This window comes from Mizuhopecten yessoensis, unplaced genomic scaffold (genome assembly GCF_002113885.1).
Source record: "Mizuhopecten yessoensis strain PY_sf001 unplaced genomic scaffold, ASM211388v2 scaffold10585, whole genome shotgun sequence".
In the NCBI taxonomy this organism is placed as follows: Eukaryota; Metazoa; Mollusca; class Bivalvia; order Pectinida; family Pectinidae; genus Mizuhopecten; species Mizuhopecten yessoensis.
Window position 1 is genome coordinate 33,058 of NW_018408620.1, and position 18,246 is coordinate 51,303.

The following is an 18,246-nucleotide window of genomic DNA, read 5'->3' on the forward strand; positions in this document are numbered from 1 at the left end:
ATATACCCGTGTAACAAGAGTACCTCGGATGCCAGATTTGTAACTCATTAGTGTATTCATGCAAAAAATACATTGTTGAAATGTAAACATACATTGTTGAAATTCATACATTCCGATGACGTCACGTTGTTGACTGACAGGACGGCTGGATTGTGTGTTCATTTATATACGTTTACTTTGATGACATAAATGGACGCGTTTTATGTTAAGAAAAAGGCTATATAAGGATTAACTTTCTATTCAGTTTAGGTTATCGGGTGATAACTACAATGGAACCCGGGTAAATTATTTCTTCTTTATCGGTTTCGCCGATTAATTATCACCCGATAACCTAAACTAAAAAGAAAGTTAAACCTTAAATATTATAACATGAAACATGTACTCAGATGGGATATTCTTACGACAGTACAGGGAAGATAAAGTTCCATTTAATTACAATTATATAAGTTATGATTAAAAAANCCTAAAAGGGACACTTTGGTATTTTGGCAAATATTTGGGGAAACTCGATGAATATCAGCAGAATGTTATACAGTTAAAATGTGTTAAGAGTCGAAAGGAGTCCTGATGAAATGTCTTCTCTAAACTAGCATTAGTTATGATAAAAGAAAAACGTTTGAAAATGATGTCCAAATGAATAGCGTCGCACAGAACGTAGATCACGAAAGTAGTTTTTTCCTTCATATTGACCAAGTAACGATAATTAGCAGCCAATAAACTGTGAAAACTGCATGCACAAAAGTACTTCTTTGCATTGCATGACAGTTTATTGGGTCGTTTTCACTTTAGTTTACCGTTTTAGGTACAGTGACGTTACCCTACCGGTGTTGTTGCAAAATAATTAAGTACAATTAACTCGGATGTAAAGACGTTACGCGCGATGTTGGTGACACCGCTTCAAAACACGCATGGTGCCCGCTAAAAGTATCATTGTTTTATTCAGTTTTAAGAACTTCATTTCACAATATATATCACAGAAAACGTTTCTTCAAGTTCATTCGTCTTATGGTATTTATGGACAACACACATGAAAAATTCTGTTTCACCTAAACAACCTCGAAAACGTCACAAAAATTCATGTAACGGGTAACATCTGCAGGGTGAGAGGTTTCAAAGAAATTTTATAAATTTGCGCCAAAAGAGTGCAGAGATTTAAAAAAAGATTTACGGAAGCAGAAATGACGTCACAAATGACGTTAGAAGTTTCATTGGGATTAGTGATTGGCATATTTACCAAGTCTTCTCCAAACCGCTATGAACAGAATGTAACCCTTACCCAGCAGGAAGCTTTGTATGGATCTATTGTGTTGAGTATAACGTTGCGCCACATTTAGAGTCTCAAACATCAGTATAAATCGTGAGATCATTTTATTATTTCGAGTAAAATTGCATGCATCATTATAATTTTCTGAATCACTACAATGTATGTTGATAAAATCAATACTAATAAACAGAATTGTAGAAGTATAGTCAAAACAGCGTACAATGTATGAACAGCAAAATCTAAAAATGGGACAACCGACTCGTTCTAAACCGATGGAAACGATTTTGAGAATATAAGCCAGTAAACAACCTCACATCTAGCTTCTCCTTCTAATCTAGGCCATCTTTTAAACTTTATTTATTTCACAACAATTATGAAAAGAGTTAATGAGCTCATGTTGATTATTCTTCTTTTTCCGTACGTAACGTACAATGGAGTCACCAAACATAATGCAAAATATGATAAAACATCTAAAAAGCGACTTCGTATATGATAAAAAACGACGTCATTTTACGTTACACAAGGTGTCACTAACTTTTATTAAAAGTGTTCAAAACTCGGGTTAAAATGGACGTGTCAGTGACTCTTATAATTTCTATGCTTGTCAAATTTACCTGTAAACACAGTTTATTAAGTTCGATATGCGGGAGTAGCCAGTTACATAAAAATTTGACAGGGCGGAGTTGCGCGAAACTTAATGCCCACAAAACAGTTAAAAATTAAACATTTGTACAGTATTTCATGTCGTGTTCTTATTGATACGTTTTGTTCGACCGTTCTTTAGGCATGATCCCTTCCTCGACTCTTCTGCGTACGAGCCGTCCTACCTATAAAGACTGTCTGGAAGCCTAGGATGCTGGCGATGTCATCAGTAAGGCATACAATATCACCGTCGGCGACAACTTAGTAGAAGCTTACTGCGATATGAAAACGGATGGAGGAGGGTGGACGGTGAGTAAATGTTCAATTATTTAAGCAAGTAAAATAATGAAAGAGATATAACACATTATTTATATATAATTAACGAAATATACTCTCTTACTTTAAGCAATATAATGAACACAAGCGGATTCGGGGAAAGAATAGACCTTCTGTATCAAATTAATATTATTATACATGCACGAGCCTATTAATAATCAGTATATCTATTTATTTCCTATTCTAATTTTCATGGATATTGAATGGATAATAAGTGATGTAAACATACCTATACACATGGTTTAAAATTCACATATATAATCACGTTGTGAGAGGTTTTCCAAAGGCGAATGGACGGATCAGTTGACTTTAACCTTGGATGGAGCGTCTACGCTGCCGGATTTGGTAACAAGAGCGAGGAATAGTGGTTGGGTAAGTTACCGCGAAATAAGTGGTTATAGAAACGTTGCGATCCTCTGCTGTAAACCATTCTGTATTTATTAAGTCATTCTATACATGGCAGCCAATGATTAAATGAGACTTGTAAGAGTTTTATTGTTAGGATTTATTTCTGGTGAAATTAACTGCAGTGCCTTCATGTGACGGCAACTTCCTTCATTTACATAACATACAATGATAATATAGTATCAGAAACCATTAAGGGTGCTACTAAGGAATACTGGGGTGTTTTAAAAGAAAAAAAAGCATGCGTCTCGTGTATAGCAATATGCACATAACCATACAGATGACCTTGTTCCGCCCACGCTTCGTGTAGGTTCATATGTATTTCATTCTAAGATGACTTCCTGAATCCTGTAATTCTGCTGTTCAGAATTTTCTTTTTAAAGTTATGAATTATTATTATTCCATTTTAGGAAACGACAATCTGAATCTACTCGCGCTACGAAATAGTGAACTAAGGATAGATCTGGAAGCTTTTAATGGCACGAAAGTGTATGCCATGTACAATTTTTTTGCTGTCGGCAATGCAACAACCAGCTACAATCTGGATATAGCAGGGTATTCAGGTACGCTTTGAAGCCTAGATTTTAAGAAAAACAGGCCATTACAACTTGATGGTGCGTGGTGGTATTCAAGCTGCCACGCGTCCAATCCCAACGGTTAATACTTACGGGGCAACACAACGACCTATGCAAACGGCGTAGTGTGGCAAACGTTTACAGGTTACCGTTACTCCCTGTAATCCTCAACGATGATGGTTAGACGGATCAAATAGGATTTTAAGAGAAGAGAACCATTGCGACATGATTTTATCAAAGTGATTTGATGTACGCATTTCAAAATATCTTCTCTCTATCTGAATCAACATTTAAAATCTTTTTCTGCAGTTCGTTTATGCTCTTCTTAAAACCGTTCGAAGCATTAAGAGCAGCAAATGTCTAAACATACAATGTTACAGTAACATAGTAACAGCATAAAACGTTTCCAGCAAATATAATCTTATCAACATGTATAGCTAACTATCTGGCAGTTCATTGCAGCACTAGAATTGTATGCCATTGTGAGTCAAATATAATTAATATATACTAGTTACAAATAACAATGATTAAACCATACACTATTCGTAAGTTATCGTAACCGATCGAGCGCAGTTAATGTCGCTTCCATGATGACATGTGCATTTACCTGTGTAGGGATCGTTGCACACGACTGCTAGCTGTTTGTGTCCCGTATACACGTGTGTGAGTGATGCGTACCGGACCTCGATGCATCCGGGTTTATTCACGACTTTTTCTGTGCCTTTATATATATATTCAAATTTGTTGTTCATTAAAAACTTCAATTAATCAAGTAGTTTATTTCAGTTGTTATTGTTTTTATTTTTTACCATTACAAGACAATGAGCGTTGATTAGTAATACGTTTACAAATTAAAAGCAATATTACAGGAGGACATCACACACACACATATACAAATATATATCAGAGTTGTTGTTCCTCACGCTATCGACGAAACCATACGCGCGGGGGAAATTTACGCGGACGATCCAACTCCGCGTTATAAGCGTAAATTTCCCCCGCTCGTAATATTCCACGTTTACAGTACCAGTAGCGAAACATGGAATTTATCTTAAGTGTGTATATAATTCGCGCTATAATCAAGCCAACGCTGTGGTATATTACCTGAAGCCTGCTGTCTCCAATTGCATGTTATTGCATGAGGCAACGAATATGGTATCCCTAACAGAATCTATCATCCTTTTCGTCTTTTGCTTGAAAGATAGTGAAGAAGAAGTTACAATCGATGTGATGCCTGCGTTTTTGCCCCCTCTTTTGTTCTTGGTTTGTCTCCATAGATTCTCTCTGCAAATTGTCTGGTGCGATGACATTAAAAACTCAACAAAGGGAACGAAAATATTACTTAAATGTCAATATTACTGTACATCATTTAAATTGTACATTTCTAAACATCTGACCTGCAGAGGTGTATTCTGAATATGTACACAATTAAGCGAGAGACTTATTGATTCTGTTTCTCGTTTGTATAATTAATATTTAACATGTATTTGTGAATATTAAATGTATGAAAATGAGTCGATGATATGAAGTAAAACTTGGTTGTCATTGGACTTGAAAATTTGGCCCAAAACCAGAAGGTGATATGAAAATGTCTGTAGGTCAACGTTTCATTTATAAAATTAAAAAATTCAAACTGAATAGAAACTGATGGGATGTTGTTGGACGATTCTATAGGTCCCTAGTCATGTCGGAAGTCGCACCGCACTTTACATGCAACCGACCAATGCCTTACTCTGCTTGTAAACACGATGTTACCAGAGTAATCAAACGTAACTGGCAACGAATATAATATTAACAAGAAAACTTTTGCTATTCAATCTACTGTGGGCAAACTTCCCCTCGCGATTTTGTAATGGACATACATATTATCCCCGTGCGTACTTACTTCGGCGAAATTATCGTCCCTCTTTACTTTGTCGTGTAACGAACAAATGTCTGTTTCGCATATTGAACGAATGTGTCGGTTTTAGACAGATTCGAAATAAATATTATAATGTGTCAGACATGAAAACACAAGTAATTTTCAAACACTAATAACGTCTGACCATGTCACCTAGTACTTATATATTCCTTTTTGAAACTTTTACCGTTCATTTTCCTTTCGGTGTATTCTGTTTTGTAATTGTCCCTAATTGCAGTTTTCAGGCCCGATATGACGTTATTGTTGCTAGGCCGTTTGGCAACTAAGAAAAAACACTCTTAAGCCGGCTTGAGATCCCCAATACGGGGGGAGGGGGCAAATACACCAACATATCGCCTCCAGATGAAATACACGCATACCTAAAATACAAATAGTCACGTCCGTAAATGGCCTTTCTGTTACTAAGGGGCTAAACTTAATAATCCAAACAAAAACAAAACTGCATTATATTTATGTAAATTGACCAATTTAAAACCTCCGGTGTCGCTTTTTGTAATTTAAAAACAATTATTAATATTTTTCCAATTGAATAAAACATTAACAAACGACTCTGGAATTCCTACTTTGTTTCATAACATATACCAACCGTTTTTTCCCTACGATTTTTAATGTCATGTTTTTATTTATATTTGAAATATAGCTTAACTTCTCTTGTTGTCCTATTTACTTTTTATGATATTTCTCTCGTTTAGAATAAACTTTGATATCTGAAAATACGTTTTGGGGTTTTCTTTAATCATCTTGATGCGTTTAAATAATACGATTGTTGCGTAATCGTATCTACTAATATATAAAAAAAAAAACACCAATGGAAACAATAAAACCTCCTAACTCGATTTCCTGTCTAGTCAAATATATTCAATATGATGTAATCCCGATTTCTAATGAAAGATGTAACCCACTTTTAATGAAGATATATCATTAATACTTTTGTATTCCATTATTCTGCTGTTTAATAAAGCAGATTGGTTGTGTGCAGCGTGCAGCTGGGTGTTTTCAGCATGGTATTTCAGTGGGGACGCACCCTACATTCCGTGTCGGATTGTGGCATTCCATTACCGTCATTCACACATACATGCATATCTTACACATACAGAAGCACATCCTTAAATGACCTTGTCTGTTAAAAGGACGTTAACCCATATAAAGCCAGAACCAATTTGTTGGAAAGGACAGGTTGTCACAATACTTGTATTTTTATTTCGATTCACATACAATACCATCAGTGTGAAAGTGCGGTGAAAAATAGCTCAACCGAGGCGGACATTTAAATCACGTGATTTTACTCTTTGTTAATTAAAGAACTAAGACTACAAAGGGTTACAACAGTAGTAAAATTATGTGACGTTTGTACAGTAATATTAATCAGATCGAGTAACCATATTGTGTATTGAGGGTGAGATCCGTTAAAGAGGCGTACCTCGCATTACACTGGATTAGGTCCCACTTTGAATTTGAACAAATCAGCCCTCAATTTAATTGAAGGATTGTCATCTCACTGCAACATGAATATCTTTTAATGAGTAACACATAAAAAATAAAACAATCAACCATTTATCGAGAATCTTAATTTGCAAAGCAGTGATCTATATTATCAAGATAAAACACAAATGCATGTTTTTGTAACAAACAAGTAAATGTAGAATTAATGCAAAAACGTGGATTAATACTGATCACACACTCGTTCGGTAATATACGTGTCGCACATTTCACTGATCACACACTCGTTCGGTAATATACATGTCGCACATTTCACTGATCACACACTCGTTCGGTAATATACATGTCGCACATTTCACTGATCACACACTCGTTCGGTAATATACATGTCGCACATTTCACTGATCACACACTCGTTCGGTAATATACATGTCGCACATTTCACTGATCACACACTCGTTCGGTAATATACATGTCGCACATTTCACTGATCACACACTCGTTCGGTAATATACATGTCGCACATTTCACTGATCACACACTCGTTCGGTAATATACATGTCGCACATTTCACTGATCACACACTCGTTCGGTAATATACATGTCGCACATTTCACTGATCACACACTCGTTCGGTAATATACATGTCGCACATTTCACTGATCACACACTCGTTCGGTAATATACATGTCGCACATTTCACTCAAATACGTCTTCGAAACAAGTATTCGATATTTTGAATCATGGAGAGGGATCTTCAGCACTGCCATAACGTTAATATAGATACCATGATAAAGATGGATGTCTTGTACAGGTTATATTTGCTATCCTTTTCTATGATATCACTGGCTTTTCCGTCTATATTGTCATATTGAGTAGAATAATTGAAATTTTAATAAGAGTTGTTTACGGCAACATCATTTTCTGTTTCATCGTCAAAAATATTTACATCATGGTTTTAATTTGTAACTTTCTCTTTTTAACCTCCATCAGCACATCATTCATTGTCACGCGCAAATAGCTACGTCATCGTTATCCAGTAATAAAAATGCAGAATTTATATATACATGTATATATGTTTGAGGCATGATATCATTTCCTTGTAATGTGTTTTGTTAACCCTTTATTGGGCCAAATTACCTCTTTTGTTTTGATTATCTGTTACGAATTAATAATGATAATAACGATACCATACTTCAAATACAGAGGTCTGTGTATAACGAGGCATCAAAGAATCGACGGCTACCTAACTGTATCTTTTACTTCACATGCTCGCCTTTCCGTGGGGTATATATAAAATGCCTTTCACATTTGTGTAGAAACGGTATAAAACTCCTAACAAACTTACAAACTATTTTAAAATATATTAACGCATGTCAGACATACATTACTCTTAATCATACTACAAACACTTTGGTCCACAGCTGACTTAGAACTACCGAATGATCGACATATAAATGCCGAGGACGTTTAATCCTCTCCCCTCGTGTTTACACACATAGGTATTAGCCACAATCTTATGGTCATAATACCAGCGGGTCTGGACACTTTAAATATACCTGAAAATTGGCTTTCAGTGTAAAGAGCTTTATATAAACATTCGCCATATTCATGTTGGGTGTATAAGTGGTACGTACACATGAATAGTCTGGCTATAGGGTTTTACCACTGATGGTGTCTGCACCCGTTCGACCATTCCTGGGATGGGACTGTAAGTAATTTATCATTGTACAATTACAGTTAAAACATGTACATTTTATTCAACCCTTTCTTTGATTATTGAATTATTTATATACATAATATTTATATATATATATTATTCATTTTTCATAAAATAACGAAAATACGATAGTAAGCACTCACAAGCCTAGAATATATCATTGTCAAAAGAACTTGATATTTTCTATATTAATTATCTCTTTGATTATTGAAACATAAACACATTATGCTGATAATTATGATATTCAATTACAAGTGTATTTATTCACTAGATTTTGTAATTTATAGCATTGGTACAATTGATTGAAAAGTGTATCTAATCATTTAAAGATGGTTGGATGTAAACGTTGGTACGTCCTATCAACGACAGCTAAGGTCATTTTAGGTTCATGATTGAAATGTATAAATACCACATAAATGACCTAAGTATGAAGATTTCGAAATCCTTCCGTAATCCACTTGATAGTTTTAAAGTTATTAAATAATACTTATATATATATATATTTCAAATATTATAGTAAACAGAAATGTTATTTGATGTTGTCATAAATACATCTTATAGACTAGAGGTGACCTGTAAACACTTACAGAGAGGAAATATTTCTGCTGAAGCCTATTTTGGAATCTTTCTCATATATAAATGTAAACATTTTTTCTTAAAATCTTTTACGAATCAAGTTTAATTAAATGGTTGTATAGAGTATCTCCACTGGCTACGCAATAATAGTCATACTGTATCTTATTCATTATATCTAATGACTACTCAAAATATCCTTTATGGTTATAATCGTTTTACACTTTACACATTTCACCAGGTATGAATACAACGCATACAATACACATGTACACTCCAACACGGTATTTAGTACAATGATACTTAAATGTCAACCATATTTAAGATTGAAAAGCTGATCTGTAGCACATATATGTATATAATGTTCACAATACCGAGAGGCCTTGAAATCTATTTCGATGTAAGCAATATTTAGATAACTTGTTATTTTATACTATTAGGAAGGGCAAAATAGACATTAGTAATAATATGAACGAACCTGATATTATCAAATACACTATATCTGGTTTTTATTTCATCCATGTAGATCTTCTTACCAAACTTACTGAAATCTTCCTATGCTACCCTCTAAAGGGTTGTCTTCGAGTCTTTCAAACTTTGCCCTCTCGATTTTCAAATTATGAATACCATGTCTGTATTTTAACAAAATGCAACATTTGTGCTTCAACTTTATTTGTTCAAGTGCTTTTTACACGGTAATTGTACGAGACATACTACTACCCATATACGTTTAAAACCCTACTCGCTTACTCGTCATTTCCATAGAATATTTGCCTAGCTACACTCAGTTGTTCCCATACATTTACACTTATACATGACTTAATTTATTACATCAACGATAAAAGTTTTTATTCGTTGTATGAAACTTTATTTGGTAATAATTGTGGTAATCTATGTCAATATTGGCGATGTTATAATTTAATCGTAAAATAAGATTGTTGAGAAATTTCAAAAAAAATCAATTCATTTTTTCAAAAGTTAATTAGTAAAGATTTGCAATTTGTTTTTCTTTTCAGCGTTTTATGACGTCGCAGTTAAAGCTCGAAATGTTATAGAAAAAAATAATTTCATAAAAGTATTGTCAACTTGTCCCTAGCCAAGAGACTTACATGTGCATGTATCTTTTATATATGTGCATATTAAATAAATATTTGTGTTTTTCGATGAATATGTGTAAATTTTGTATGTATGTAAGATAAAGGTAAATTAGATAATATACCGAATACTTCTATTTACCACAATACACTTCCACCATACCTTTGCTGGTTGATGACCTTTTATCTCGGTAGATAGATAACATATAAGTTTATACATGGCGCCCCAGGCAGGGTCCTTTATATCTGTCACCACACGAGGAGCACACTCCTCCCATACATCAACAATGAAACTCCACAGAGCGCTGACATAACTGGAGATAAACAAGTATCTTCAATTATCTTATAACATTAGAGAGTGTCTCCATTTGCATAACACGTTTAGTCTCCAATTTGTGTCTTTAATCAAAGCAGAAGCAGACATACAGACATTCTTTATATCCCCCTACCTGTGATTTGTAGTTCATTCATATTCATAGTATTTTCAATATACTATCATATACTTAGGCGAACAATGACATGACAATGATTGTTCTACAGCATACATACGTTATAACACACTTTATTTTTAACAATTCATGACAGAACCGTTCATAAGAGTTCATTCGTTTTAGTAGTCATGCTGGGCATATTTGTCGCCATGTTTACCATAAGTGCTCCCCATTCTGTTTCTGTTATATTAATCTGACTTCAACCTTCAAGTAGAAAACCTACATTGTATCTTTTTGGTCATTACTCTGTGTACCACATAATTTACATTGGACTTCTTCCAACTCAAAACTATACGCCAGTTTTATAAGCTCAGCAATTTTTCAAGTTGATTTTGCATGCTTTCTGCTAAGCTCCCATAAAGGGTTAGGGCCTCTGTGGATGTACCGATTCATATTTACTGAGTGCGTCAATGTTATTTGTACTTTCTGATAATAATTGTCAACACAATTTCTTACGAACATTTTCCAATGCGTTGTGTCTGGACGGAACGATGAAAATACATAGTCAACGAAAATATATATTCAGATAATTATAACACAATGCAAAATTACACAAACGAATGTCTGTCTGTCTATACTTATATATTACATATTTGTATATACAATATTAAATGAACAAGCATGTCTATACAAAATCGTGCCTTTATGGTAATGTGTATAAAAATATCTGCTTTAATATACAAATACTAACCCGTATATTCACTAAGCATTCGTGTACATGTACAGCTCTTTATACAACACACTAACATAAAAAATACATAAATGTCTACATGTTTAAACAAAGGTTACATCTGATTTTATAAAACAAAAAATACAAACGTGTATATAAAAATGCAAACACTATGTGTTCTTGCACGTACAATATACAAACCTTCTTATACAAATCACGTATTCACGAAATACGTCACAAAATTCATACATGTTTTATACCAATGTGTTAATATAAAACACATACCGGTACATTTAATAACAAAAATACAAATATGTGTATAGAAAATACAAAATAAACCACATTCATATACAAAACAAACATACAAATATTTTTACAAAAACATATCTGCTTATAAAAATAACAAGTTCATATATAAACACAAATTTGTATTATGTATGAGGGTCAAAGAAGCAATACCAATGGTAAAACCCCATACAACACTGGACAAATGGTAAACACTAGGACGTTAAACCCCCATACAACACTGGACAAATGGTAAACACTAGGACGTTAAACTCCCATACAACACTGGACAAATGGTAAACACTAGGACGTTAAACCCCCATACAACACTGGACAAATGTTAAACACTAGGACGTTAAACACTGTACAACTGCAGCACATTTTCTAATTCGTTGTTTGAATTCAACGTCATAGTACACTTAGACTTTGTGTGTGGTCGAAATGCATTCTGTTGTTACAAAAGGACATAACGTAAAACATTGTTTTGATAGTTTTTTGGACAAAAAAGTGAACCCTGTCGTACACCTTTGGAAGGCGGCACTAAATAGTTCATAGCACAGGCCCTGGGGACCTTTTTGAATTTTTAAAAAATATCTCATGGGTCGTGTCTTAGGGAGCTACAAATATAACCCAGTAATGGTTAAATTGCTTTGTGGGCAAAATTCTTTTGTTCCTGTAACAGGTCCTTTCATTTTAGATGGCCATGCCAATTAGAATCATCTTAATCCTTCAGCAAATCATATTTACAAGTCATACGGTGCGAAAGCCGTTAAAGGGAGAAATTTCAAAATCTTAGGATTTGACTCCCTGTGACGAAATATCATGTTTTTCTTCATTCCCTATTACATTATCAATTAGTTTTATTGATTATATTGTACCTTATGGTTTTCAGATTTCTGACACATTCTCCATCTTGTATTTTATGACAAAATTATCAAGTGTAGGAGTAGCGGTTGAAGCTTTACGCAATCGGTTCTGTCCCCTGGCCGGCACATACCGAAATCCTGAAGATGGTACTTCTTATTGGAGACACGTCCTTAAATGACCTTGGCTTTTCATAGGACGTTAAACTTAATAAAACCAAACTAAACCGAAAACACTCCAGATATCAACAAGTCACAATTATCAATAAAAGTTATCGCTTTCTTCAAATTACAAGTATTATGAACCATATTTCAATAAAATAACGAAGTAGTGTTACCCCTTTCTTCACAAACTGCATAGGGTTTTATTGTTCTGCAATAACTGTTATGAAATTCCTTTTCCTGCTGCCAGCCATGGTGTAAAAGGCCCAAGGCTTATGTTTATTTGTACACATATTTAGTATAAAATATCGTAAAAGCCTCGGCAATATGACGAAAGTGTCTTCTTAAAACTGTTTCCTACTTTGACCAAACAACAATACTGGATGCGGGTATATGACACCGGTCACAGATATGTTTTGTGTCACTTTTGTCGCTTATAATAGTGCACAGAGGAATGAAAAACCGAGGATTCTGCAGAGGATCTCACGTTATCATCATACATAGGGTACACCCGGCCAAATGCTTGTGTTTATCTAAGTAAGGCAAAGATTGTGTTCGGTTTATAGGTTAAGCTTCCAAATGTAATGTTATCTAAAGACGTGCTTCTGTGTCCGTGTCTTGTGAAGGTCCGAGGAAAGAATAGGACGGCTGTTCTCTGGTCCTAAACAGGTGTATCCACACTTTTACCGATGTGAGATAGCCTTGCCTAACCCTAGGATTGAGACGGTATTCATAACAATGGTATTACGTCACGTCAACAATTGTATTACGTCACGTCTACAATGTATTTACGTCACGTAAACAATGTATTTACGTCACGTCAACAATGTATTTACGTCACGTCTACAATGTATTTACGTCACGTCAACAATGTATTTACGTCACGTCTACAATGTATTTACGTCACGTCTACAATGTATTTACGTCACGTCAACAATGTATTTACGTCACGTCTACAATGTATTTACGTCACGTCAACAATGTATTTACGTCACGTCTACAATGCAATGAGTTGACGTTAACATTTCAGTATGTATAGGACAGGGTCAACCTGGTAGGAGAAAAAGAATCATCCACTCCCTTGAGATCCCGGGTGAAAGTTTATTTTAATCTCACTGTATACCAAGAGGCAACTAACGTTGGGTCCCGTGCAGAATCGGAGATTTTCGTCGGTGTGTTCTATTCGAGGGACACTTAAGAGGACAAAATTGAGCTGCTGTCCCCATAGCAACACTTTGGACCTCTGTTATCTTTTTTCTCTTATTTACTCTTTCCTTTCGGTTGTGTATCCCTAGTCATCCCTAGTCATAAGACCTTAGACGTTAACAAACAAACAAAACTGTCATATGTTTAATGTACTAGTTTCTGCTGGAGGCTGTATTTTAGTGTGCCTGCTGCCTTGGCGTAGCCCGGATCTGATGCCGGCTTTGGAGTGCTACCGCATTCACAAACCATGACGGAGGACAATACTGCTTACGGTCACGTGACTACGGGTTAACCAATTCGTGCTTACTCTAAATGCTGATCCTTTAGCAGGCAATAACACCTGCTATTTAAAGGATTTTGGTATGTACCGACCTGGGTACAGAACCCACTGCCTTCATATTGGCAAGGGTGGCGTTATGACGTATAAAAGATTAAGCACAGAAATACGAATTCAAATAGGCAAAGGTATTTGCAACAATAAATGGGTCACAAGTGTGAAGGAATAGGATTAAACTACTAAGGATCATTTCCTTGTCTGTGTACGTCACAATTGCGTGCGTTCCCGGTATAAACTCAGAATAATTGCCAAATACATGTGTTGTGTGTATGTAGTTAGTGGTGTTGTTGGAAGTATAATTTTTAAGCCTCGGATTAATTTTACAGGACTGAGTGGACTTCGTATTTATATGTAGATAATACACAAGTTGTAACAACGTAATGAATAGAGAAACCCGGCGGAAAAATACCGAAGTTTTGAAACACTTTTAGTGATCTTTTGTTTAAATGTTTAAAGGATAAGTTTACCAGGAATTAAAATTGTAATGTACTTTATTAGGGCGCCTAACGCGGTATTACCGTCACTGGAAACAATAGTCAGCATACCTTTTAAAGTTTCTAACAATGGAATGAAGAAATATAATGGTGCGACGCTCGATGTCATGATACCCCTCTGATTGTTGTGTTGGTAAAATTATTCAAGCGAGTTTTGTTTTTATTTTGATTTCAAGGGGTCATGTCTGACTTTTAGGTAAACTTCTCGACTTAAGTGTTATAAGAAAGGATAGAACAAAATAGTTTGTGTTTTACAATAGCATACCCAAATAGGAATAAAAACTTTTCCTTTCTGCTGCAATAACAATTTTTTACGCCTTTTTACCATAATCGTTTGAATTTGCCTTGCCCCATAAACCTATAAAAAACTTGGAAAAGTTTGCTAGTGGACATAATCTAACGCTTGAAAAATAGCGTTTTACCATTAAAACATTCTGGATAGTCGATATGGGTAAGGTAAATATTTTCTTCTCAAAACATTTCCCTAACATAAAATCATAGAATTCAGCCTAACTGCACGGTAATGTCAAGCATATATTTCGTGCATGATAAATCAGTGTCCTGAAACAATATAAAACATTTTACAAAGGACAACAAACTAATTTGGCTTAATTTTAGGTAAAGAAAGTCCATGACTTCCAGACTATGTGACTGGGTTGAGTGCATGCTAGCGAGTCCAGATTATGACATTTTAACGAGATGGTATTTAAGTGATCCCATCGTTCGTTGACATCGTCTTAACATGAGTTTAGCAGATGCAAGAACGTTAAACTCCAAATACATAAAACAAATGCAGAGAAATCTGATTTAAATGGACAAATTATCATGTTTTGAAAGGTCTTGAGAAAGAATGGATGAAATTAAAGTCATACAAATGTCACATATTTATAGAAGTATCTAACATGTAAACTTTTATTCTATTGGTAGCTTCGACGACCTAACCGGGCAGGCGATTTCCATCTTGACCTTTGACGTAAGTGACGACACGTTTGTTCAACAGACTAACCGGAAGTTGTGTTTGGCATTCTTGATTACACTTTCAGTCCTTGTATGTGGAAGACAATATGTCGGCGAGCCTATCACCTGCTTCTGTCCGGCACAATTCGAGAAATTCCATGTGGCATATACAAACAGTTTCTGTTGGATAAATAACAATTACGCCGTTCCTTTCAATGAAATACTTCCGGTTTCCGATGAATCCCGAGAGGACCACGAGATCTCGTATTATCAATGGGTCCCACTTATTCTTGTGTTTTTAGCAGCAATGTTTTACATGCCGAGATTGTTTTGGAAGGGAATGTGTGGACATACAGGTATCAATATAAAGAAAATTCTACTCATGTCAAACGACGCCGCTTACATGACCCCTAAAAGGCGTGATGAACACATTGAAGTGGTGACATTATACATTGATAAATGGATAGACATCCGGGATGGAAAGCCATCAGCCAATCGTCGATTCAAACGGATCAAGGAAACGCTCCATGTTCGTGGAATCAACTCAGGAAACTACCTGTCGTTTATCTACATAATTACATGTCTGTTTTACTTCCTGAATACTGTCTTGCAGATATTTCTGATAAACGCCTTCCTTGGCAATGACTTTATGAGCCTTGGGCCTGACTTTGTCCGCGGAATTACTGCCAATCGAAAATGGGAGGATTTGAGAAGATTTCCCAGGGTTGCATTCTGTGACATGAACATTCGACAACTTCAAAATGTCCAACGATGGACTATTCAATGTTCTCTCCCGGTCAACTTATTCAATGAGAAAGTCTTTATTCTACTATGGTTCCTACTCATCACCATGTCAGTTGTAAATGGTGTATATTTTGTGTATAATATCATCATGACGTTTCTTCCGAAGAGGAAGAATATGTACATTCGGAAGTTTCTGGATTATACCAGATTTCCCGCAGAAATCCGAAACAGTGCAAAACTACTTGATGTGGAAAAGAGTTTTGTTGAGTCATATTTAAAACATGATGGCGTGTTTATTTTATGGTTAGTAAGTCATAACACAAGTCAGGTCATAGGGTCCCAGCTGGTGGAGAGACTCTGGATAAATTATTGTAAAAAACCGTACGTACAGAAATTCATGGCCATATGTGACATAGAGGCGTAGTCAAACAAGAGTTACCCTTTCTTGTGTTCCGGAAATAAAGGAGTTATCCTTCTTGCTTTATTAAAAACCACTACATTAATTTATAATGCGGTCTATTAGACCTTCACATCGTCTTGGTACATATACTGTTTCCGAGATGTGTCGTTGGTAATCTATGATGTAAGAGGATATTTAGAAACGAGACGAGGTCGTCTTGTATTTTTTTTCTTATTTGATTAACAAACGTAAAGATATCCGCAAGACATCAAGTTTTCAAATGAAACTTAGTCAGAGCGGAGTTGTCGCCCCTTACACAGTACATTTTACACCCAGGCTAGTACATTATACACTCGTGGTTGGTTATAAATAGACACGTACAGTATTTATAACATCTACCATTTATATATTACATATTTCTTTTGACGTTTATTTGTTTCAATATTCTAATAAATGGGAATCTTTTCTAATTATCATTTCTCTTATAGTTTTCATTGCTTTTAGTAAAATACCAAGTTTATTGTGTATATTGCTCCATTTGGCAAGAAAAGAAAAAACCAAACAAGAATACATGTATATTTGTGAAAACGTTTGTTGATTGATAATGATATGTTCACGTGCAAATAGCAATGAAACAAAAGCAATTAGTTTGTAAATTCTGAAAAGGTGATGGGTTTTTTATTTTCTGCTGAATATCATTCATATTTCACGTTTTGAGTACGGCAGATTACCGATATTTTTTTAGAGTGCGAAGCACGAAATGAAACCGTCGGTCGTAGGGCCATTTGTTAATGAACGTTACTAGTTCCGAGCTGTGGTCAGTTGTCCGGACCTGAAACCAAGGATGAGCAAATTAGAATTGAGGAAAACCAGACCATATGTCATATTTAGAAATTATATTTTGTATATTAGAGTTAAGTTAGTTATTAAGTCAGAATAACCTAAAACTTATTTCCACACCATTTCTTAAGTTAAGAACATCACGGAATACGCAAGGATCGTGGCAGTTGTCTAATAAACACACATGCAAAATAAACGTGAAAATGTACCTAATTATACGCGAATGTAGCACAATTCAAGCATGATTTGTTAAACTAATTTAAAGACTACTTTTAAGAGCGAAGTGTATTGACATTCTCCAATTATTTTGTAATTCCATTTTAGAATCTGGGTACCAGCAATAATAAATTGTTTAGAATAAAGCGTTCTTCGTTGTTTCGAATGACAGATGTTATTCGCTTCCAAAATCTATTATTTCTATATCTCGGTTGTACTTTCCCTGCCAGACAAAAGTCTTATTAGTAATTTGTTACTGTTCCATGTAGACCTTTAAAAAGCAGATCAAATACTTCTAAATGAACCGGCACTTTTTAATATCAAAACATATTGATAAAAGAAGTGTCATTTGGAATCTCTGAAGTGGATCTAGCTGCATGTGTTTGGCCTTAGATGATCCGCCAGTTGTACTGACCATGCTGCACTACAGTATATAACATATGGAAATTCACTGGATTTATAAAACTTCAGTCTACCACTAATTTGGAGAGTTTGACAAATTCCACGTAACTATCCGAAGCGCTCCCTAATTCTAGTTACCATAGACGAAATATATACACCCAACAGATTTTGTGTTGATGAACTTGCTCAAGTAGACCATCTCTCCTATA

General features: G+C 35.1%; 2 protein-coding genes across 2 annotated transcripts in view; both read left to right on the top strand.

The window, feature by feature from the left end:
* The window catches only part of LOC110461156 (ryncolin-1-like), a 4,990-nt gene extending 1,769 nt beyond the window's left edge, over nt 1-3,221 (top strand). The window contains exons 2-4 of the mRNA XM_021514497.1: nt 2,117-2,215; nt 2,518-2,587; nt 3,058-3,221. Coding sequence (XP_021370172.1) covers nt 2,117-2,215; nt 2,518-2,587; nt 3,058-3,221 — 333 coding nt within the window. The remainder of the gene's footprint in view (nt 1-2,116; nt 2,216-2,517; nt 2,588-3,057) is intronic.
* Nucleotides 3,222-8,205: 4,984 nt separating this feature from the next.
* Nucleotides 8,206-17,710, top strand: LOC110461170 (innexin unc-9-like). The gene is made up of 2 exons (XM_021514516.1): nt 8,206-8,294; nt 15,406-17,710. Exons 1-2 carry the CDS (start codon nt 8,287-8,289, stop codon nt 16,601-16,603), a joined length of 1,206 nt encoding a protein of 401 aa, XP_021370191.1. The 5' UTR covers nt 8,206-8,286; the 3' UTR covers nt 16,604-17,710.
* Nucleotides 17,711-18,246: the final 536 nt, after the last annotated feature.